Raw genomic sequence first — 24,390 nt, 5'->3', positions numbered from 1 at the left:
AGACCAGCTGTTCTAATTTACAAACGTCCAGGTGAAGAGAAAGAACGTGAGAGGAACGTTTTTGACTTTTGACACGAGCTGTAGGCAATTCACACTTTTCAATTCGTACTATTCTTCTCTTTGGATAATGACGCTTTAAGGTAAGCGAAAAATACATCGCCGGTGTCACGAGAAGCATCAATACTAAAAACGTCTTTTAATATTAACGACTACCAAACCCGTGCTCCAGGTTACAAATAAATGCTATGTTTAAAAAAAACATTAAAAGGGCTGTTAGTTAGGGGCTGTCTCAATCACCTGCCCTGTGGACTGCTTTTTAAGCTTTACTAAGTAAGTTGTTTTAGTGCCAAATTTTGTACAGCATGATTACCTTTATCTTAATCCTTCCAACGTAGGTATCTTATGATAACATTTGTTGTTTGCCTTTATGTAGCCGGGTTAACTCTACATTGGTTTATGACAGAATAACCAATACTGTGATTTCATTTTAGTGTTACGTGTACGTCAGGTACTCTTCATGTCAAGTGCAGGAATGCCGGTAAAACTCACGGGTACACGTACGAACACGCAATCACGTGACAAGACAAGTACATGTATTAAAATAGATAGCGCTAGAGATACATTATTTAAAAATACAAAAAAAATACTAATATTACCACTTTGGTAAGATATAGATAGTCTGAAAGATTTTAATCAATTTATATTTAAACAAAATACTCACTGCCACATACTCCCCTCTGATAATGGAATGATGTCCTCGTCAGTCTTTACTTACAACAAGGGACGTAACCGCATTTGCCATATGTGGCGAAAGTTTTAAAAACTCCGAGTTTGCTAGTCTCATCAGGTAACTTACCTTACGCTGCCAATCGGGTTCCTGATTCGACATGTTAAGTCACCAAAAGTGATTCTTAGGGGCTCCACATCTGGTGTCTAAGGTTGTTCGCCCTCAACGTATTGAGGTGGACCGTCATCATCAACCTCACCATCCCAGTCAGTGTTATCCGGATCGTCATCCTCCTGAGATGGAATACCAAAAACTGGTAGATCTAATTCCGGTGCAGAAACGTAGATATCCACTGACGAGGTATCACTCTGATCATCTGGTTCCACTTCCACATCCACTATTGTTGATGTTTTGTCTAGTTCCATTATGTTCCCGCTTCTGGGCATGGGCTTTGGTCGCTTTGGAACCTGGGTGCTCCCAGAAGTTGGTGACAAATATCCTTTTGGGAGTAGATGGTTCCGATGTATGGTACGTTTCCTCCCAGTCCCGTCTTCCCGTTGAATAAAGAAAACTGGAATATCGGTATTAGGCTGGCGTTCGACCATATACACATCGGTCTCCCAAGGTTCAACAATTTTATGGCGTCCCTGGAATGCTAGGACTTTTACAAGTACTCGATCACCTGGCTCCAAAGTGGCACCACGTACTCTCAAGTCATAATTCTCCTTCTGTTTACCCTGGGCCTGACCAGCATTAGACCAAGCCAAATGATAGGCTTGCTGTAGGCAATAGCATTGCTTGGAGGTGAATTAGAATCCTCATGAGTGAGTAACGCCAAAAGCAACATCCGCTGGTAATCTGGGTTGACGGCCAAACATTAGGAAATATGGTGAGTATCTGGTTGTTTCGTGTCTTGTACAATTGTATGCATGGGTGAAAGGTCCAATAAAAGCTTTCCAATTGCTCTTTTCCTGAGGATCAAGAGTGCAGAGCATATCCATTAAAGTCCTGTTAAATCTCTGACACATTCCGTTTCCTTGAGGATGGTATGGAGTCGATCTTGACTTTTCTATTCTTAATAAAGAACAAAGTTCCCTGATCACCTCTCCTTCAAAATTTGCACCTTAATCAGAGTGGATTCGTTTTGAATACCATAATGTACAAAGAAATTGTTGTATAGGGCATCCGCAGTAGTATGAGCAGACATATTCCGTAAAGGTACAGCTTGCGCATATCTTGTGAAATGGTCGGTGATGACCAAAAGATATTGGAAATTTCCTTTCAATGGTTTTAGGAAATCAATGCACACAAGTTCTACGGCTGTGAGGTCTCTATGCTGACTAATGGAGCACGTGCCCTGGCCGGTGTCTTTGCTCGAGTACAGCGATCACACAGCTTGACCCTTTCATCATTGTCCTTGCGCATCCCTGGCCAATAGAATCTGTCTAGTATGCTTGAAGTAGTCCGATCACGTCTTGGATGACCACCATCATTGTGTATGGCTTGGAGTACCTTTCGCCTCAGCCGTAATGGTAATACCAACTGTGGTCTTTCCTCATTCGTCTTTTTGTATAAAACACCTCTCATTAATGTTAAGTTGTCAAAGTTCTTGGAATACATCTTAAATTCACTGCTCTTTTTCATTGGTCTCTGTCGATTCCTTACATAAGGTAATATGTCAACTATAGTTTCATCTTCCTGCTGAAGTTTTCTCATCTGAGCAGGTGTATATCCCCCTACATCCTGTCCTGTGTCCATGTCATCCAGTATCCTGGTAGACAAACACATGGTTTCCAGGTATGGTGATCCCTCAATCTGCACACTCTACATTAAGGAAATCTGTTACAGGCAACAACTGGCAACAATTGGATAGAGAACTTCTATAATATTGTTCTGAAACAGTCGAGAGAGTAGATCCTGTATCTAACAAAGCCTGAACTTTGTTCCTTGCAATAAACACCTGTGTTTCACTCGGGGAACCAACCAACTTTCCAGGTACCTGTTTCCTGTCTGGTTGTATAGCATTGTTTAGGGATCTCCTCTCCAAGCCTAAGAACTTCCCTTCTTCATAGGTTGGTCCCCGTTTCAATGGTCAAGTCGTACACGACATCCAAGTCTAATATATTTTCTCTGGCCACATCGCCTACACAGGGGTCCATCACTATAGGATTCTAATGTCTCTGGTTGTTGTACATGTTTCTGTTCCCCCTGCTGCTGGAATGGTTTCGCAACTCCAGATTTTGAGTACTGCTTCTCATTACTTTTCATCTTGGCCATGTCCGTTGTCAGCTGCTTAATCATTGTCTTCATTTCTGTTAAGTCATCTTTCGTTACAGCACTGGCCATGTGTGCAGGATTTGGCTTTATTTTGGAATCATCTGCGCTGGGGTTAACTCGTCTCTCCTCCTTCCTCTTGTTAAGATCCTGATCAACCTGTCGATATCCTTCCGATCTCGTCTTAATCCAGTCCAAAACATGGTACGCAGCATGTCTCCTGTGTCAGTATAGGTTACCTCCCTTCTCCTCACAGCCTTATTCAAGATATCCTCCAATCGACAACTCCATGAAGAAACATCCTCGTCTTCCTGCTGTCGAGCACTATAAAACTGTGCTAAAAGTGCTTCACCCTTTTCCACAGTACCAAAGATGCTGTTCATCTTGTTGAGAATGTTCTTCACAGGGGCTGTTGGTCAATGTGCATTACAACTCTTCCAGCTCTACCCTTCATAGATCGACGAAGTGCCTAAGCCACCACATCCTCATCCTTGGATACTAGCAAGGATTCCACCTCGTATTTCCATAAGTTATATGGTGTGTCCTTTTCCTCACCGGAGAAAGGAGGTGGATTGACAGTAACTGTAGGGGTAGGTAAAGCGGAAGTAGCACCATCTTCCTGTTTGACATCCTTAGCACCTTCCTTAGACTTAATCAAGGACCGTAGTTCCTCAGATTAAAGTTGTCCTTCCTCTGATTTGTAACCCATAGCTACAAGTGTAGCTGTAATCACCTTGATATCCTTTTCCGAGAATGATCCCTCCATAGCCATGATGGATCAATACAACATAAACTAAATATACAAAAATCAAGTGGTATGCAATCTAAAAAAAAACTTTCTGAAAATCAAAATAAATACAAAAACATGAAAACCCACCTTTACATGGAACCAAAATGGACATCAATATTTACAATACCAGATGACTTTACCTACCTGTATGATCCACAAATATCCAGCCTGTTCCAATTTGGTTTCCACAACAATCACAAGTTGAAGCTATCGAAGATCAAACAACAAGCATATAAGCAGTACAAGTAAAGAAAATCAACACAAAACACATAACATATAACATAAAAGAGCAACATGTAACACAAATATATAAATGTCACAGAAATCATTTAACGATTTCTGAATGACACATAGCGGTATTACAATAAACTTATATTTAGAACTGAATGGTTGCAAATTCCTTGTTGTATATTCCTGGTCATGATGAATGGAATGTTTTATTATATGCATTCTGTAATAAACTATTTTTGCTGTAAAGTATGGCAGACTTAACGACTTAGTAACAAACAAACAAAAAAAGATTAGTCATGACACAGTTGATATACCTATCCAATTGAACAGGTATACTTGGTTTAAAGTTTTTATGTTGATAAGCAAGAGTCTGTTTATAATACAGGAGTCTATTTATTTTATTATTATTTTTTTTTTACATGGTTACATATTTAGACATAGTCTAGTATACATTATGTACAGACTAAATAAAACAATTATAATGGTAGAATGATAATAAATACAATCTTACAATCTTTGTAAATATCACAGATATCATTAGGTATCACACTTATTACTTACTGTAAAACATTTCTATGTATTTCTTTTTAAAAACACCTACACGCCACGACTGTTTAATAACATCACTCAGTTCATTCCATAAAACAGAGCAACTCTAGCTAAAAGAGCGTCTAAAAATTATTTTTGCTAAAGGGACATACAGTCTATAGGATATAACTAGTTATTCTCACCAGTAGTCAATACACATCTGTTCTATCCCGTTCATGATTTCATAATGCCATGTCTGTGAAACATATAGCGTCTATGATTAGCTGAATTTATTCTCTTTCTAAAGATGTAAAAATATCAAAACATATAAATGAAATGGTGGTTTGTACGAAATACATGTACTCCTTTCTATAATGAAATAGGAATATGAAATAAATTAGTGAGTCCAAATGTGATTTTTATTGACGTCAGTTGCAACTAGATACTGGTTACTTTCACAACGATAGTCTCACACTACAATGGGGAAGGCTATGTATACAAAGTTTAAAGAGCTCAAAGTCTTTCGATGCTAAACATCTCTTCAGGAGATATTGTATAACACCGAAAGACCTCGAGAATCAATCTTCTTGTGATTTTTAATGTTTTGTATAATTTTCCTATCATATGGACTTCAATCCGAGTTTTGTATACATTCATTTAAAGATATATAGACTTATCACATAATGTACTGTGTTATCCAGTGAATATACCCATGTCATATTTGTTTGCGTATTAACCCATGTAATATGACCTATCAGCCCTGTGATTGGTTGTAAGTTTCAATTGTTTCAATTCTGACGTCACGCCAAGGACAAGTTGATGACGTCATAGACTTACGCACTGGAGTCAAAATGGGGCTTTTTACATTTCAAGGTTGCATGAAAATTGTCGTTTTACACGAATAAATGTCACCAATCTTGATTATGTGATAAAAAGGATATAACACTCGTTATCATTTCATATGAAATGTATGAAACTCGTCATGAATTTTTCATTTCAGTTCGCCAGAGGCTTACTAAATTAAAAATTTATTTTAATAAATCTCATATGAAATGAAAACCAATGTAAGATCATCTATTTATACGCATTAAGATGGCGTGTCATCAAGGAAAGAGTGTTTAACACGACACACTCGAAAGAATTCGCTATGATAATGAAATGCTATGATAATGAAATGCTATGATAATTCATGTGTGACTGTGAGAACTTCATAAGACCCATGAACGAACTGTACTGTAGGGTCGAAAACGTGATGTGACCGTGCTAGACCCGTGAACGAACTGCACTGTAGGGCCGAAAACGTGATGTGACCGTGCTAGCCCCGTGAACGAACTGTACTGTAGGGTCGAAGACATGACGTGACCGTGCTAGACCCGTGAATGAACGGCATTCTAGTCCGACATGCGGAATAAATACAGCAACCATTTCAGATGACGAGACGAACGATATCACATAGATTACGCTGAGGTAACATTTTACCGCAGGTTCATGAACACTTTCTACAACAACAATTATTTATGAATCTTTCCTTGACTAACTATATTCGAGCATATAGCGGCTATTTGATAAGTTTCAGAATAGTTAATCAGGTTAATTTGCTATATCGGTGTCGATGACAAATAGGCTTCATGACCCCGGTCGATTAATCTGTACTGGTAATTAAAGTATAGGCTAGTCTGATAAAAGCGTATCAGAGTTGTTTTGGTACGTCCTATTGACATTCGGAACATGTGTTGGTGGCTTTGAAACTTCGATATAAGTTATCCCTCTTGTGTTGACGTATATATTGTACTTACGGTACTATGAACACATGAATGACTCAACAAAATGTCATGATATAAAAGAGGAACTTCTTTAAGTGCCGTTATTTTGAAATTCAATAATTTATATCGTGGAATATTTTGTCATACTTGAATACTTTGATGCCCTTACTAATCGGGATTTTAAATTGTGTGAAAAGAAATTATTTAAAAAAATGGGAACAAAAACGTGTTTACTTGTTTACACTGTTGGCGTTATATGTGAAGCTTTCGGTTACTTCACATTATACTGGGAGGTGACCGAATATGACGATTACCACTCAGGATTGTGGGAAGCCTGTAGAGGCGAAGTGTGTTCGTCCACCACGAATAACCTGTGTGAGTATTACCTCCACGTGCTGCTGACGTCATACCATACGTAACGGATCTATTCTGACGTCAGCTGGAAACGCCATAGCTCAGTTGGTTAATTATAATATAAGAGAATCTCCAGACAGGGTTTCCGATTCTAATCTCACTCTATTTGATTGATCGTTTGATAATTAATAGAAATGTTGAGTTTACAGCATATCGACTACAAGTTAATGTATTTGCGAATAAAGTCTGCATGCATAGTTTGCGAAACAAAGTACACGTGAAATTAAAATGACTTCTAGTAATTTATATTTGTAAATTGTCGGAAACATTCATTGCAAATTTATCGAATTAACTATATAATGTTCTAAGAATTGATTAATATTGAGTTATTTTGGATTTTATCTGTATTGCAGATTGCTTTTTAAGCTTCCTATGCTAACAAGTCACACATGTTAGTGGCAAAATGTAGAAGCGATATATTTGTTTATTATGTTACCCGTTGTTGCAGGTTACTTTGAGGCGACCCAGGCGCTCGAGACAGTGGCGTTAGTCTTTAAGTCTGAGTGCTGACATGTTAACCCGTTGTTACAGGTTACTTCGAGGCGACCCAGGCGCTCGAGACATTGGCGTTAGTAATTGGAGGTGTAGGACTCCTATTTCTCTTCCTCTACTTCTTCATCAGTCAGACGTCATACGATATCTCCCTTTGTATCGCTAGTCTCGCAGCAGTGGTGTTTGCAGGTATGTAGCATACGGTGAAGTGAAGTGCTCAAATTTATTTCTTATCCTTACACTAAAATTACACTATAAGCTTAAAATATTCCAAATATCATCATGTTGGTCAACTTAATCTTTTTCTTGTTCAATATTATATTACTGTCTTTAAATATCAAGAGTCTGCAGAACTAGCACTTAATTAAACATATTTTTAAACGTTTTATTCAAATATCAAGTCTTTGGCACATTAGAATATCATACAAAATGTATTTTTAATAAATTTATTGATATATTACATTTTATCCATGTAAAGAGTGATTTTCGTACAAAGGCAATGTACACTTAAATGAAAATGTGAAATATTTAGGAAAGCTTTTGTTTCATATGGCAAGTGTGTTTCTCTTGTATTTTGATTATTTTTACAGCATTTTTGAGAACTATTTTGAGGGGGAAAAGACCTGGGTCACGAATGGCTACCTCAATTTAAGATGTATTGGTGTCCTCTGTGTTCCTTTTGTTAATTGTTCGTATTTGTTAAATCGAATATTGTTCTTTTGTGTTTACAATGTCATGCTGTTGCCCCCTTTATCGGCGAAATGAACTATGACTTCTCATTGTCAGGTTCACAATATTGCTTTTACACTGAAATGGTACGTATGACAGGTTTGTAGATAAGTCATAAATGCAAATATAAATACGCTGAACGTTAGTAGGGTATACTGACGATTTGGGAATGGATTGAGTAACTCACAATGTGCACATAATGGTCCATGGCATCACCAGCTGGTGCAGTGTCATTCATTTTGACATACTGTATCTATTTTCTTTGTTTTAACGGTGCAATCAAGCGAGTGTGACCTGTCTTCATTTTAAACGTTATTAATCGATAATTGAACTAATTAATTATTTAATTTACATCATTTATTTGCTCTTCAAAGTTGATTGATTTCATACGAAATATTGGACTGAAGATTACATTTCTCTTTACTTCAGCCTGCTGTGCTATTCTGGGCGTGATCATTTACGGCTGTAAGACGTCACTTCCAGTGTCATGGTCCTACGCGTTAGCCGTGGTGGGCGGAATATTGTACGGCCTTGCAGCAATTCTTATCGCTGTTTATCTTATTCGAAATGCTGAAAAATACACCGACGACAAACTCCGGATGAGTTCAACGCCCTAACATTTTTCATGCAGTCAAATTAATCATGTACATGCCTGGAGCCAATTACTGTGCCAATCAAATTAATTTGGACACACTGAAAGATACTTAATTGATGTTTATCTGACATTTTTTCATATTTACCGTTGTATGTTTACAAAATATGGTGATTTACTCTAGGGGGGAAAAATTCACTTCCATAACCAGTATTTTGTAAGACAAAGAAAAAAGGGAAGAACAATCGATTTCATCTGAATAATTGGTCATACTTCGAAAACCAGTCAACACAAATATATGAAAGGATTCTCAGATTATCATGTAGAAAGAAATAATTTAGTATGTGAAATTTAATATCAATAGCGCTGTAATAAGCCGAAGGAAATTTTAACAAAGAAGGCAAAAACGCATGAAGTTTAGAAAAACAAATTGGGAGAAACCACGATTTTTTAACGGGAAGATGCAATATTTCGTTTTTTTCTGGTTCCGTTTATTTTATGAAATTGTACTCTGTGAACTGAATGAATTATGCGCGAGAGTTTTCTATGGGAATCGGAGGGTTTTGTGTAAGTAATATATTGACGCCATTATTGTGAAGTGTATGCATTTGTAAAACACGAGGTGCTAATATATGTTTTTCAAATACTAACAGAAAGTTGTACGAAAGGTGAGTACTACAAACTCTACGGATTGAAACGTCAGAATGAGTGGTAAATATGACCTGGAACTGATGACATTATAGTAAGTGTACAGATGATTAGCTATGCATTTATTAGCCTTGGCTCGTGGTCAGTGTCAGAGTTTTATTTGAAGATAGTAGCTAAGTAGCCGTAGATAATTGTGCTTGTGATATAGTTTAGGATCTGTACATTGGTGTGACCGTCTGTAGTCTAGGTGGGTGGAAGTCTAGTCTAGTCTGTGACGTATTGTTTGTGCCTCCGCAGCCGGCTGATGCTGACCTGGGGTCAAATTTAGCAGGATGTATGGCCTGTTAAACCTTGTCGTGTAGGGGTCATATTAGCAGCATTTTACTAACTTATCAACAATTTTAATGTAGCAGGATTTTGCTAAGGGGACAGATTAATAAGGTAGTTCAGATTGGGAGAGTTAGGGAGTTGGAACAGAGGAGTAGAGTTGAAGAGTTTGAACAGAGGAGTAGAGTTGAAGAGTTGGAATAGAGGAGTAGAGTTGGAGAGTTGGAGAGAAAATGTTGTGTTAGGGAGACCGAGTTGAGAGTTCTAGAGACATAGAGGAGAGTTAGAAAGTTGGAGAATTAGGAAGTTCGTGAGAATAGAAGTTTTAGTTGTAGTCTTAGGTCTGTGTAGTATTGCAGTTGATAGTAGGAGATTAGCTTAGAGTGGAGAGATTGTTTCACAATGGTGAACACTTGTACATTCTATGACGGAGTAAAATACTTGTGTTGTAAATAAAGTGTAAATATCAATGTACTTATTGTGTTGTTCAATTAATATGAACTGGTGGCAGTGGCGCAATTCTTACAGAAAGTAACACGTTGGGGATAATACAAAACGTGACACTGGCGGCAGTGTTGGGATATTATAAAAAACGTAACAATATATATTTATTGGAATCATAAATTAAACAAAGGAAAAGGTTTATCGTCCTTACGTTTATTCTTCTGATACATCTCTTTTGTCTTGTGTTTCAGACGTGAAATCTTTTCTTTGTTCATACTTTGCCTTAGTCAGTGGCGTAGCGAATCATTTTCCGAGTGTAAGCTTTCAGAGGGTCGAACGTCCGAGGCGTGTAGCGTATTAGGCCAGAGAAACAATCTCTCGTTTATTAACAATTTAAATCCCGATTTTTTTTTTACACAATTATCGACTTCAGGTGAGGTCTATCCCTGATTTACGAAGCTGGTCTGAACAATATTCACAGAGCCCGAGTGTCAGTAAATCTGTTCTACCCGTCATATCAAACACGCGTAGTTTTTTCAATGAATTATGTGATATTAGGTCATATTTACCGCTAGTACTTGATTATTTCCATCGATTAGTCTGCTTTCATTTACTGATATTTCCTTTTCATATAGAACATAAAGTATTCAGAAAGCAGCAACCTCGTATCACCAGTAATAAAGTATGGAGGTATAGTAACGCCTATATAATTTGGTTATTTATGCCTGACAGAGTTATGTCCCTTGGACCTTTCATAATGCCTTTTAATCATCCCAGGATAGTACAAGATAAAATAACGTATGTAAGGATCACGTGTTAGGCGGAATTTGACCGTTGATATTACTTCTTTGACTTGTATATCAAAATACAAAACATAGGAGTAAATGAGAAAGAATTACAAAACGAACTCAATCAATAGTCAATCAGCTTAATTACGGTAACACATCATAGCTTGTATACGATCAAGTTTTATCATAGTGACAATTACTTTCAAACTAACAAACAAAACGAATTTGGTGTGTCCGATGTTCTTAATAATTAATTTGGCACAATGCCACTCTATCGTTATTAATATTTGAACTGTTCTTAATAGTTTTAAAAAATGCCTTCAATTAAAATTCAAAAGGACCTGATCGTGTTTGCAGCCGTTTGATGTCTTTCTTTCCTCTGTAATCTTTGGGGAAATCCCTCATTTCAAAAATGAGAGACGAATCAATAATATAATATATTGTTTGATCAATCAGTCAATTTTTCATAATTCTGAAATATATTGCATTTTTCAAGGACACAATAATCGAGTAACAAAATGACGAGTTGTTCACAATTCTGAACACATTTGAATTAAATCAGTCTAATCATAATATCAGTTTATCCCGTTGTGATTAAGATTAAAACATAAAGAAATATAAAGTTTTATTCAGTAACAAACAACGTTAGAGAGATGTCTGAAATATTCACAGATAAACGATACAGCGATGGGATGACGCTATGACGTCATCTAGAGTTTCGGTTCACCAGCAACCACTTGTGATTCGATTCCACATTCGTCACGTCCTCGCAGGATCTTGAAGAAACCTACAATATTCAAAGTTTTAACATAATTCATACTGATATTATCTTAATACATGTATAAACAGTATCAGACATAATACAAATCTATGAGCAGGTATTGATTGTTAAGTCATTTGTTTGTGAGAGTAACGTCATCATTTTTTGAGAAAACGACGTAATTTTCTCTCACAAACCAATGACGACGTAACAATCAATAGCTGCTCACAAGAGAAGATAACTCTGCAATACGCAAAGACGGAATAGAACACTAAAACTGTTCCCGGTTCCCGGTGATTTTCATCAGTTTTTCTCATTCTTTTGAAGATATACCAAATCGTTTTGGTGACTTTTTCCAGTATCGAAGAAGTTCGTAACCCATCTTTAACGAACGACGTCTATTTTCGTGTGAGAATCGTGCATCAGTAGTCATCAAAAAGACAATTTACATCATAAAAAAAAGTCAATAACCAAAACAAAATGCCATCAAGGTACTTTTAAACCTTACACAGATTGTCAAATGAGAACATTCCTACCTAATAAATTTGTCCATTCAATTATTTGTGTCATTTTTCACAAAATAATATGTATAACTGGCCCTGAATGTCACATTAAATCATCACAATTTCACTTGAGGTTGAATAATTTGTCAAACATTGTAAATAACTTGGTATACATGGTTAATAACTTGCCATACAAGGTGAAATATTTGGTATACAGAGTTAATTACTTGGTAAACAGGATTATTAACTTGGTATGTCGGGTGAATGACTTGGTATACATGGTGAATGAATTGGTATACAAGGTGAATCACATGGTATACAGGGTGAATAATTTGGTATACATGGTGAACAACTTGGTATGAAGTGTGAACTACTTAATATACATGGTCAATTACTTGGTAAAAGGGGCCGATAACTTGGTAAACAGGGTGAATAACTTGGTAAACAGGGTGAATATCTCGGTATAGGTTTAGGTTATCTGATTACGTACCGTTATCTCCCCAGTCGGGGTTCCATGAGTTAGCCACAAGCCAGTAGTCGGATCCGTCCTCATTTCCCCATCCAAGGAGTTTGATGGCATGGCCTCCTAGGGCCTGACCAGTTGTGTGCTTGTACACACCTACAATACATGTATAAACAACATTATAGAATAATAGCACTCCCACTATATAAGTGGTTACATGTATTACACCTTTCCATATGCATGTACTCGCGTAGACTGGCTTCCATCTCTAGAATACTGAATTATTAAGAAAAACAAATTAACTCTGAAGATTTTGATCACTTGGATGTCTGATCCTAAGTACTAAACTAGGGGAGATAAGCTAGTAGTAAAATGCAGCCGCGAAATTCTTCATAAAAACTTAGGGGCTGGTAGCCAGTCTAGAACTCGCGTAGTGTCATTTCCTTAAAATATCTTATGCTTTATTACATCTTAAGACTAACAAAAAAGTATCTTCCACCTGGAACAAAACGGCAACGTCAACAGAGGGAGAACATTTTGACAGATTAAAAGATGTAGTTTGAGTGTTGAAAGAAGGGTCAATTCACCACCCGGGATATTTTGTAAAGACTAGAAGGCGAAAACTGTAGGGGGTAAACAACACGTACGGATCATATAAGTTCTTATAAAAAGGTTATTTATATATGTGTATGTGTGTGCGTGTGTGTGTGTGTGTGTGTGTGTGTGCTGTAATGCCAACTTTACCTTTGCCCTATTATAGAACGTTTGTTCAATGCTTCATTTACTCATTGATGCAGATTGTCAAAATGATAGTTTGGGGTAACTAAAAAATATCATACATATAAGATTATAAACATTTTCAGATAATTGTATTTTTTTTATTCATAAAGCTTTTATTTATGTATTTTTTATTTATTTTTGTCTTAAGATGATCATTAAGAATATCTGTGCGTGTAATTTTGTTTTTAATTTTAGTTCCTTTTGTTAACATGCTAAAGGACAAACTTCCTTTACATATCGTTATGCTTGTTAATCTCTGAACAACCGACCCCTGCACATGTAAGTTAACTATTCCGGAAATAAAACACTTGTACTTTGCGACGACATTGTGCTCATCAAGAGCTTTGGCGGTCAACTAATAATAAAATCACTACAAAACTTACTTAACATTGTACATCGTACTTTATAAAGGCATTCTTTGTTAAGACAGATTGGGCAAAGTGTAATACAGTGAGGTACTCATGCTACATATTTATCTATAGAGCCTGTGACACGACATGTATTTATACGTTCAATCACAAAGAAACCTGAAACTTAAACACAAGGGATTTCATTTAAACACAACACAAGATGTCATACTATGTTTATAGTGTCATATAAAAATAATATTTCTATCTTAGATTTTTTAATTATGAAAAATGAATAGCATCATTTGTATATCCTCTATTATATTTTATACTATGTGTACATACAGTACAACCCCGTTTACTCGAACTCATAGGGTCCAGATCAATAGTTCGAGGAATACATTGTATTCGACAAATCCGAGGTTCCTTAAGGTACCATAACCTCGTTACATTTACTGTTGCGAAGACGCTCTTATCGAGTAGTGCCTTGGACACATTTAACCTACCAATTGAGATATATTACATTAATCAAGAAAATACGGGCTTCGTTTACCTTCTCGTATTATTAAGAACCAATGAGCGAAACCTGCCAAACTCGTGATAACGATACAATACTGACCAGATTTGTAGGTGAGGAAGTCGGAGTAGACAGTGAAGGCGGCCTCGACCGGTCCGTTGGTCATAATATCAGTTTGAATCTTCTCCACAGATCTCAGGGAGTATGGAGCCATTCCTGGTGAGAACAGAGTCAATAACAACAATGAAAATGGACAATGACTGTAAATTTTAAGACTGCAAAAAAAAAAAAAATGGAAATAAATATGAACAATTACAAAGAAAATCAGAACAGAGGGTTCAACAGAGGCAAATACATCAATTAAAATGGCCAATGACTGTGAATTGTAAGACTGCAAAAAAATCAAAAGAAATAAATATGAATAAAAACAGAACAGAGGGACCAACATACGGAAGTGATATCACTCACCTTATCCTATGGAATGCCATATGTACCATAGACTGATCATTGAATAATGCAATGGTGAGTTTTACACATCAAAGTGTTACCATAAGGTAATTCTATGAATAAGCATAAGCCTAGTAAATACGAAAATTAATTTAAACTTATGGATAGCTACAATGTGTTCATTCGTATGTTTGTCTATGGAGAATTGCATGTATACGAACCCATGTGTTTATCCTTCTCAAACGTGTTGTTGTATCCAGTTTCACAAGTTCTGGAACACTTGGGAGTACGCTCGGACTTCCCGCAAGGCTTTTCCTTCCCCACTACGTGGTGATCACAGGAAGCAATGAGATATGGCTGGCATCCCTGGATAGAAACAAGATCAAAAGATGTCATACGAGATACTCTAAGATAGAGACGAGTTACGAAGTGTGTAATAGATCATGTTTTTAATATTTAAAAATTTAGAACATTATAGGAAAAGGTAAATTACAACAATGCAACCTCAGAACTGAAAAATATCTAAACTTTCAAGCAGAATATAATATTCACTATAATCAAGAAACTTACTCAGACTATTACAATTATGAAACAAACATGTTTACACAGGTAAATGATATATTAACTTAGTCCTCCCCAATATATAACAGGTAAATGTTGACCACACTCTGCTATCTCCAATCTGTGGGTATGTATAGTGGAGGCCAGAGTTTAGCTATTATTTACATGTATACAAAATACTTTATATATTTGGGAGGACCTTTAGTCATTATTTACATATAACTAGATATTGGGAAGGACGAATTTTAGCCATTATACACCTGCATATCATTGACAACAGTTGGCCATTGCTTAACTATATATAATATTACATGTATTAGGGAGGACACAGTGCTGCCGTCCTTTATCTGTTTACAGTATCAGATAGGCACAATGTTGTAGTTATAGTTACCTGTTTAGTGTTGTACTGTCCACCAGTGACCAAACCAGTCCTCTCGAAGTAAGACCAGGCTGCCTCGAGGAAGCCACCGTTACATCTGATATAAAGACAAACAAGTATTTTATTTTCCTGGATGTAATGAATTAATTATGGGTAAATAGAGAATTATACATGCCTTTTTTCTATATCACATCCAGTATTAACCCGAGACTGCAATATCAGCCCAAAGGCATGTTTTATTCTGTTTATTACATCTATTTTTCTTTTGAAATATTGAAAAACTAAAAAAACACCCAAAAGGGGTGTGATACAGGTTTTGCGGGATGATACGGGTTTTGGGTGTGATACGGCGAGGGCTGATGTGGGTTAGAGCAATTGTGTCGTATCGCATATCCAAAAATCCGTATTTATTAGTAAGTATGAAATAAATACTGATATTTTTATATTTTATCTTTTGATGCACAAAATATATATGAATACGGCTATACAACTTCAATGTATGGAGCATCCAATATCAATGAGTTTTAAACACTTTAAAATGTTTTAAGGTGGGGTTAAGGAAAATATAAGAGATTTGAAACTTTAAAAAGGGTGCAATTTACTAACGTTATAACAGAATTTTCTGATGATCATAGGCAATCGGTTAAAAGCTGTCCTCATCAAATATTGTGGTAAAATAGATAATGATATAGTTTTATTGTATAAGTTTACCTGATACAATTTCTAATACTAAGGTTATATGTGATAACCTCAAATCCAACAATACAACTGTTGACGTCAAACTCTAGGACATTTCTTTACATAGAACTAATGCGCAATACTGTTTTTAATAACATTAGCATGTGTAGGAGAAGCGTTTGTTTACCTTTCAGATGTAATTTCAAGAAATGAAAGTATGACGTTTATATTTAAATAAACCCCCATGCATTCTTTGCATCAACTGCTTCACGCAGTGATGTAAGTCACACACAGTGTATATGGTATAACCATAACAAGGTTTTAGATTAACGGACGAATGATTGAATAATAGAGAAACAAAACACAGTACAATCAAAAGTTTTAAAACTAGTGTAAGATATTGAAGTCAGATTACACCCTTTCTTTTATATTTGCATGTTTATGATAATAAAACGAGAAATATTGTAAAATGTGAAGGTCAGGTCCAAACTATATCCAAATCTTTAATGTATAACCCAATATGTATAACTCCAACTATAAGAGGGATAAATGATGCAAACAAGACAACTCTGAGTAATATTCTATATCGTTTTACATACCCGTTACCGCATGTTTTACAGCATGAAGTCAGGTCCTCGGCGGAGATGTGGAAATTGGACTTTCCTCCGGACTTGATACAGATCCTGTCGGACATGGATTCTACAGCTCCAAACGCCTGTAACAGAAAGGAAGTTACATGACCAATAGCACTTTGTTAAAATGAAAAGAAACATGCATTCAGGCAGAGGAATAATTGTAACCCACACCGTCCACACACCGTCCCAACTTCGAAGTGACTCTATTACACAAAGAGTATTGAAATCGTAAAGCTATTTCTTCAAAATGATCATCAATATAATTCATACCTACATATGACATATGTCAACATTACTTATAAATATCAAGGATGTGAAAAACAAAGACGACTCGCGTAGAACAAAGATTTCATTTTCACAATGACGTCATACACAGATCAGTGGAGTCAAAAGACAATGACGTCATATGCAGAACACGAGGTCAGATCTACAATGACATACCCAGCATGACCCACAAGCTCCCTGGTCCCTAACTTCCTTCAGTGTTGGACAGTTAGGCCACTGGGTTCTGGCATCAAAAGTGGCTGGAAGATCATCGGGCACGTGCATATGTTTTTCCTGGAGCTTCATGTGATCTGGAGTCGGCAGGACACCGCACATCATTTTTGCGTAACTGACGCGGTCCTCCTTGGGTACATGACGGAAGTTTTCACCGGCCTAGAGGGCAAAAATTGAATCTGTTTTGAGTGATATTCAGTAATATAAAAAAGGGATGAAGTAATATAAAAACACTTGTGGTATATATCTAGTGACTATGTGGAGGGAACTAACTGATTGTTAACGTGTTTCACTATGTTCATATAAAGCCACACAGTAGAAAACCAAGACAAAATTGCCATAACCTGATCTTACAGGTCGATAGAATTTATCTAACCAACAGGACAAGTACATGGCACTTGCCTGTCTCAAAGGAAACATGGTCAAACCATATCCGTCTATTTCGAAATATTCTGAAGATGACCATTCCTGTTCGATAAAATGCTTCTATCAGAAAGTAATTGGCTTGTGTTTATAAACACAAAGATTATACTGTTATATCGTTTGATCGGATACACAAAAAATATAACGGCAAAATCTGTCTACTGAGATTAAGTGGATTATGTCTGATGGGCAGATATTGTATTATATCAGGTAACCTATCTACTGAGCACAAGGAGAATGGATCAGTTGGATAGATATTATATTATATCAGTAAACCTGTCTACTGAGAGCAAGGGGATTGCATCAGTAGGGTAGATATGAAATTATACCAGTAAACATGTCTATTGAGAACAAGGGGATTGCATCAGTAGGGTAGATATGATACTATACCAGTAAACCTGTCTACTGAGAACAATGAGAGTGCAACAGTTGGGTAGATATGATACAATACCAGTAAACCTGTCTACTGTTAGCAAGGGGATTGCATCAGTTGGGTAGACATTATATTATACCAGTAAACCTGTATACTGAGAACAAGGGGAGTGCATCAGTTGGGTAGATATGATACTATACCAGTAAACCTGTCTACTGAGAACAAGGGGAGTGCATCAGTTGGGTAGATATGATACTATACCAGTAAACCTGTCTACTGAGAACAAGGGGAGTGCATCAGTTGGGTAGATATGATACTATACCAGTAAACCTGTCTACTGAGAGCAAGGGGATTGTATCAGTTGGATAGATATGATACTATACCAGTAAACCTGTCTATTGAGAACAAGGGGATTACATCATTAGGGTAGATATGATACTATACCGGTAAACCTGTCTACTGACAACAATGAGAGAGGATCAGTTGGGTAGATCTGATACTTTACCAGTAAACCTGTCTACTGAGAACTATGAGAGTGCATCAGTTGGGTAGACATGATACTATATCAGTAAATATATCTACAGAGAACAAGGGGATTGCATCAGTTGGGTAGATATGATACTATACCAGTAAACCTGTCTACTGAGAACAAGGGGATTGTATCAGTAGGGTAGATATGATAATATACCAGTAAACCTGTCTACTGAGAACAAGGGGATTGCATCAGTTGGGTAGATATGATACCATACTGGTAAACCTGTCTATTGAGAACAAGGGGATTGCATCAGTTGGGTAGATATGAATCTATACCAGTAAACCTGTCTACTGTGAACAAGGGGAGTGCATCAGTTGGGTAGATATGATACTATACCAGTAAACCTGTCTACTGAGAACAAGGGGATTGTATCAGTTGGGGAGATATGATACTATACCAGTAAACCTGTCTACTGAGAACAAGGGGATGGCATCAGTTGGGTAGATATGAAACTATGCCAGTAAACCTGTCTACTGAGAACAAGGGGATTGTATCAGTTGGGTAGATATGATACTATATCGATAAACCTGTCTACTGAGAGCAAGGGGAGTGCATCAGTTGGGTAGATATGATACCATACCGGTAAACCTGTCTACTGACAACAAGGGGATTGTATCAGTTTGGTAGATATGATACTATACCAGTAAACCTGTCTACTGAGAACAAGGGGATTTAATCAGTTGGGTAGATATGATACTATACTAGTAAACCTGTCTACAGAGAACAAGGGGAGTGCATCAGTTTGAATGATATGGTACTATATCCATTGACCTGTCAAGCAAGAGTAGATCAGGTAGGTATATACACCTCAATGTTTATTATGTTAAATGTGCCGCGAAAAGCTGATAAGATAATAACATTTTATCATATATAAACGATGAACGTATCAATATTTCTCGTTTTTGCATACGACACGGACAGACATGTTATTTGTCACTGACCTTCCATGTTGTGCCGACGGAGTTGATGTACTTTGCCATGAGGTCAAGATCAGAGGTCAAGATAGTGGCAAGGTCATCACTGGGCTTAGCCCATGACGCCACCACCAGCACACACAGAACTGCCAAAATCTTCATCTAGTAAAACGATAAATAAAGAAGAATTCTAATACATTTTGAACTTACCATCTGTCTCTACCAACGCACAGTTATCTATATATCGAACGACAGACCCCGGTTTCATCAACTTTCCTTAACTTAAATGTTTCCTTCACTTAAAATCGGTAAGGAATTCCTTATATTTAAGGAAAAGGCCGGTTTAAGGAGTTCTTTCAAGTTAAGGAACGTTGATGAAACCGGGGCCGGGATGAGTCGAGTTCAGTGGAGTCAACTGAATTACAAAATGTAATCTCATCCCAAGAGGTCGTCAAGAATGTAGCGAAAAGAACCAGTAAATGTCGATTCATCACTCCCCTAATTCATAATTTCTTAATTCTTTTGTTTAAGAGTGGTTAACAGATACGATTTTTATTTAACGACGAAAGGGGTTTAATCTTTTTCCGTTTATAAAGCTTAATGAATATCCATAATCAGTTTTGGTTCAGCTTTTTCCCATGAATTAATCAACATCGGTATGAAAAGAAATAAACTGGAGATTGTTCAATGTCATTTATAAAATAGGGTAACCTGAATAGAGAGACATCTAAATGTATACACTAATTACAAAATCACTAGTTTGTAAATATAAATGTAAGTGGAAACATATCTCAGCAGAGAAACCCCAACATAAAGTATTTTTACAAAAATGTATAATTTTACTTTCTATTTGAGTTTTGTACCAAAGATCATACCTAAAATAGTTTTTCAACGTCAAAAGTTTACTAAGAGAAATTAAAACCAAAACAGTATGTATCTAAACAAAGTAAACTTTAACTCACCTGTTCAGTCACGCCACTCCGGGAAAAACAGTGATCCACTGTCGGCGAGACGGGACTTTATATCAGCTTAGATCATCGGTCTAATTTATCTTGGTCATGAGAACGAAACCACGAGACCCAAACACTGTCCCTTCCCTAATTTAGTTATAGAACCGTCTGAAGTGGCACTGATCATGAAGGACGAGTCGACCATATCGGCGTTTAGGTAGGAGAGTTGACTATGTGCTGCATCAACTCTCATGTGATAGCTGAGACCGCGATAACTGTTATCTATACAACGTTGTAATTTACTGACATGATTTTACTTTGTGTTACCTGTTATCAATAGGTATGACAAGGACTAACTTGACCCGTTGTACTCTTTGTATACATGTACCGACAGCAATTGTTCATGCAGTTGTTAAGTATTTCTTAACTGTTCGCAACTAAGAAAATGACTACGTTACAGCTCAACAAAAAGGAACTAGATGTACACCAATGCTCAACACAAAACAACAAGTTGTACACCATCCTTGATATCCAGGGGTTACGCTCACTTACGCTCTCTACACACCTGGAATATGTCATAGCAATATCGAAGGCTCAGTGTGCGCAACCCTTGGGGATGACACGAGAAGGCTAGTTTGATCATTGATGTATAGCAAAAAAATCTAGCGGTTGCGTAACGGTAAAACCTACAGGCTTTGAAGTCGGGTTTCGCTCCTCTGTAATCTTCAAAGGACATTTATCAGTCTAATGATTTGTCAGGTTTTTTTACCTGACACCAATCAAATAGCGAGCAGTGTGCCTTCATTTATTTTGCTATGACATATTCCAGGGGTACAGAGAGCGAACGTGAGCGTAACCCCTGGAGTATCGAGGATGGTTGTACACCAAGGCACTAGACTAGTAGCACATCACTGCTCAACACTACGAAAAATAACAACACCAAAGAAAAAGTTTTGCATGTTTACGCAACACTAAGAAAATAGTTGTACAAAACTGTTAGACAGTTACAAATAAAAAAGTAACGTTTGCTTCTGTTTAAGTCCTGTATAGAGTGACTACAGCTGAGTAAAGAATTATATGCTTACTTCTTTACTTCATATTAATATTATTAATCATTTTCCATGTCGGACAGTGTGTATGGAACGTCAATAGGTACCTGTTGTCTCAAAAACTGTTATGTTTAATAACATAAAAAAAATGTATTTTAAGTATGGAAGTTTTTTATGAATTGGTTTGTTTGGTTTAGTATTGTTTAACGTCCTATCAACAGCTATTGTCATTTAAGGACGGCCTCCCCTATGTGCAAGATGCATGCGTGTAGTGTATGCATGTGTGTTTTGGGAGGATGCGATATGCTCGTGTTTGTCTCCTTGTGATAGCGCGGAACTGATGCAGACTTTATAGTGCTACCTCACTGAAACATCATACTGCCGAAGACAACCAGCAGGACACCCACCCGGTCACATTATACTACTTTTTCATGGAACTTAAATAGGCTCTCAAACTCAAATACAATACCTCCTGCCTGGTTTAACTTGTTGTCATTGATATTCTGAGCTCCTTTTTAAATTCCATAAAAACTACTATAAATGTACTTAAAATGCGAAAACCAAAGCAAATGGTACTTATTTGAGGCCATTCCGTCATTATATTACTAAGCAGTGTTACTATAAGAATAAAAAAGTGAAAAAACAAGTCTACATCGAGGATAGAAATATATTAAAAAATACACTAGAAGAGTGCCTATATAGCCCTTTAAAGTGTCATCGATTTTCTACTCATGGCCGCAAAGATTTCACATAAATTGAACCGATTTACTATACTTCCAGCCGCAAGTTCAGTCATTAAAAAGTATAGCTATTTGGTACACAGACTAACATATTAATTTAGTATATTATTAAGCATATGTATGTTTGCCATTCACAATTTTATACAAAAACACCCTGCTTCTCTGTAAATGTTCTAAAATTATATTAGGTCAGTAAAATTTCAGAACAACTGCTGCAACACGCCAAAAAAGTGAGCATGCATACTATCAGTTTAAACATCTTTACTTACATACGTATCTTCATGTAAATATTTGATAATGACACTTGCGCAGATCCGGGTACTTAATTACTAATACAGGAGTGACTCTGCTGAGAGTTTTCTTCGCTGCCTCCTACACTGAGGATATCAGAGGCCAGAACTGACATATTTCTCTCATTGCAGCACTCCAAGCATCTGTTTTTATTTTCTCTCCTTCCTTTTCCCCCCTTCTGTGGTGCCTTTATATGCACGTTTGGTAAGCCCTTTTTTCGGCGAGGTGACACTTTAAAAAGTGGCCCTTGTGTGACCCATTAGTTGTCCAACGGGTAATACCATGTGATAGTCATTCCCGATAGCCGGGCATTACCTTAGTCCAACCGAGAGGTAACAAGTAAATGCGCCGAAGTCTTGCATGCATCTGCAGTTATAAACTTCCGGATACAGCCGATGTTCCTGATCTGGTAGTAACATGATTTGGCAATAGCGTCCACTTGTTTCTCAATGTTCAGTGAACTATCAAAGTGTACCCCTATGTTTTTACAGTTGGGACAGTCTCATAGGTGCAATAGTTCTGGCACCGACCTTGATCTGGAGAACCATTGTTTGCTGACACTTCGCGGGAAAACGATTAGTACCGTCTTCGCCTGATTCAGCTTTGTTGGCGTTCATCCGGGTACTGCATAAAGTCTTCAGACAAGCCTCCAGATTTTCTTCTTTAGTATCTCAACTGTCCTGTGGTTTGAAGAACAATCATGATGATCACCATCAAACTTGTCCATAGTCTTCGTCAACCTGCATTTATTTATTATCAAGTATTTGATATATAACTGATAATGTCTTTGCAAAGCTTACACCATCCAGACGTTAGCTTTGTACCTGGGATCTGGAGGGACTCGGGGGGGGGGGGGGGGGGGGGGGTTGTGTTCGTCATGCTCCTTAAACCGTCAATTGATACAATACCGTTGTTCAGCCTAGCATATTTGAACAGATTTGCTTGAAACAGAATCTATTTTAGTTAAGTTAAATAAACTTATGGCTTATTCAGTTGATGTTTTTTAAAAGAAAGGGGAAAAAATGCTTTATTTTTAACATTTTTATTTTTTGTGGTTTTGAAGCAAACCTTATCAACGTCCTTATCTCTCTCCGTCTCCACCATACTAATTTAATTTAAATGTTCATCTTCCCGTTGTTCTTTAATGACGCCCCTAGCTGTCAATTACGTGTACATGTATCTCAAAGATACGGAAAAGAAACTGGTATGTGCGTTTACCCATTGCCGAAAAAATACTTCCATGTTGGTAACCTCGATCCATTTTTTATTATCGTTCTGTCTGGACAACCTTTAATGACTTGTATGTGGCCTACAATAGCGCGGACTTAGATTCGGTCCCGGGGTGAATCTGAGTTTGAATTTGAGGATCTTAGCAGTTCACTTGCCCGAATGAAATATGAAATTTGAAGGAAATAATCCTTTCAGTACTGTCTGAGAAATAACGCTAACAAACTTTAACTCTCAAAATTTAACATGGCCGTAACTAGGAACCATGAGGAAAGTTCATCTGAAATTTGAGAAAGATTCTCCCGAACTTTAACAGAAAAAGCAAAGACGGGCGGAATGACGGACCACATTCGAAGGTGGGTCTCACTTTAATTTCTTTCGACGCGTCATGATATATATAACAGTACGCGTACGTCTCTGCCTAAATGTAGCTGGCCCAAATTGATATTTCAATAATTCGTATATCAAGTTACAGCTGTAGCGGAACAAGACTGCAACAACTAACTATATCCTTTTAAAGTGTCTGGTGAGGCAAAGAAGAGAAGTACATATATATTACATTGTAATAAATAC

General features: G+C 37.0%; 2 protein-coding genes across 2 annotated transcripts; one reads left to right on the top strand and one right to left on the bottom strand.

Annotated features, from left to right (window-relative positions):
* The first annotated feature begins 6,357 nt into the window (after positions 1 to 6,357).
* LOC110465791 lies at positions 6,358 to 10,009 on the top strand. Its single transcript, XM_021521884.1, has 3 exons — positions 6,358 to 6,688; positions 7,259 to 7,408; positions 8,378 to 10,009. The coding sequence occupies exons 1-3, from the start codon at positions 6,526 to 6,528 to the stop codon at positions 8,563 to 8,565; spliced, it is 501 nt and encodes a 166-aa protein (XP_021377559.1). The 5' UTR covers positions 6,358 to 6,525; the 3' UTR covers positions 8,566 to 10,009.
* A 1,349-nt stretch (positions 10,010 to 11,358) lies between these two features.
* LOC110465802 (cathepsin B-like) lies at positions 11,359 to 20,625 on the bottom strand. Its single transcript, XM_021521896.1, has 9 exons — positions 20,523 to 20,625; positions 19,588 to 19,722; positions 17,259 to 17,474; positions 16,782 to 16,897; positions 15,517 to 15,601; positions 14,786 to 14,930; positions 14,220 to 14,333; positions 12,501 to 12,629; positions 11,359 to 11,534 (listed from the first exon to the last, which is right to left on the bottom strand). Exons 2-9 carry the CDS (start codon positions 19,720 to 19,722, stop codon positions 11,458 to 11,460), a joined length of 1,017 nt encoding a protein of 338 aa, XP_021377571.1. The 5' UTR covers positions 20,523 to 20,625; the 3' UTR covers positions 11,359 to 11,457.
* Between the last annotated feature and the right edge of the window lie 3,765 nt (positions 20,626 to 24,390).

The sequence above is a fragment of the Mizuhopecten yessoensis genome, unplaced genomic scaffold (assembly GCF_002113885.1).
Source record: "Mizuhopecten yessoensis strain PY_sf001 unplaced genomic scaffold, ASM211388v2 scaffold11101, whole genome shotgun sequence".
In the NCBI taxonomy this organism is placed as follows: Eukaryota; Metazoa; Mollusca; class Bivalvia; order Pectinida; family Pectinidae; genus Mizuhopecten; species Mizuhopecten yessoensis.
This window is presented reverse-complemented; position numbering and strand designations above follow the sequence as displayed.

Bases quoted from the DNA above. Each gene is read 5' to 3' on its own strand.
- LOC110465791 (XM_021521884.1), top strand. From the start codon at position 6,526: ATGGGAACAAAAACGTGTTTACTTGTTTACACTGTTGGCGTTATATGT. The intron at 6,689-7,258 runs GTGAGTATTACC...CCGTTGTTACAG, and splicing joins GTCCACCACGAATAACCTGT to GTTACTTCGAGGCGACCCAG. The intron at 7,409-8,377 runs GTATGTAGCATA...TCTTTACTTCAG, and splicing joins CGCAGCAGTGGTGTTTGCAG to CCTGCTGTGCTATTCTGGGC.
- LOC110465802 (XM_021521896.1), bottom strand. From the start codon at position 19,722: ATGAAGATTTTGGCAGTTCTGTGTGTGCTGGTGGTGGCGTCATGGGCT. The intron at 12,630-14,219 runs GTCAGTATTGTA...CATGTATTGTAG, and splicing joins CTTCCTCACCTACAAATCTG to GTGTGTACAAGCACACAACT. The intron at 11,535-12,500 runs GTACGTAATCAG...TGAATATTGTAG, and splicing joins CCCCGACTGGGGAGATAACG to GTTTCTTCAAGATCCTGCGA.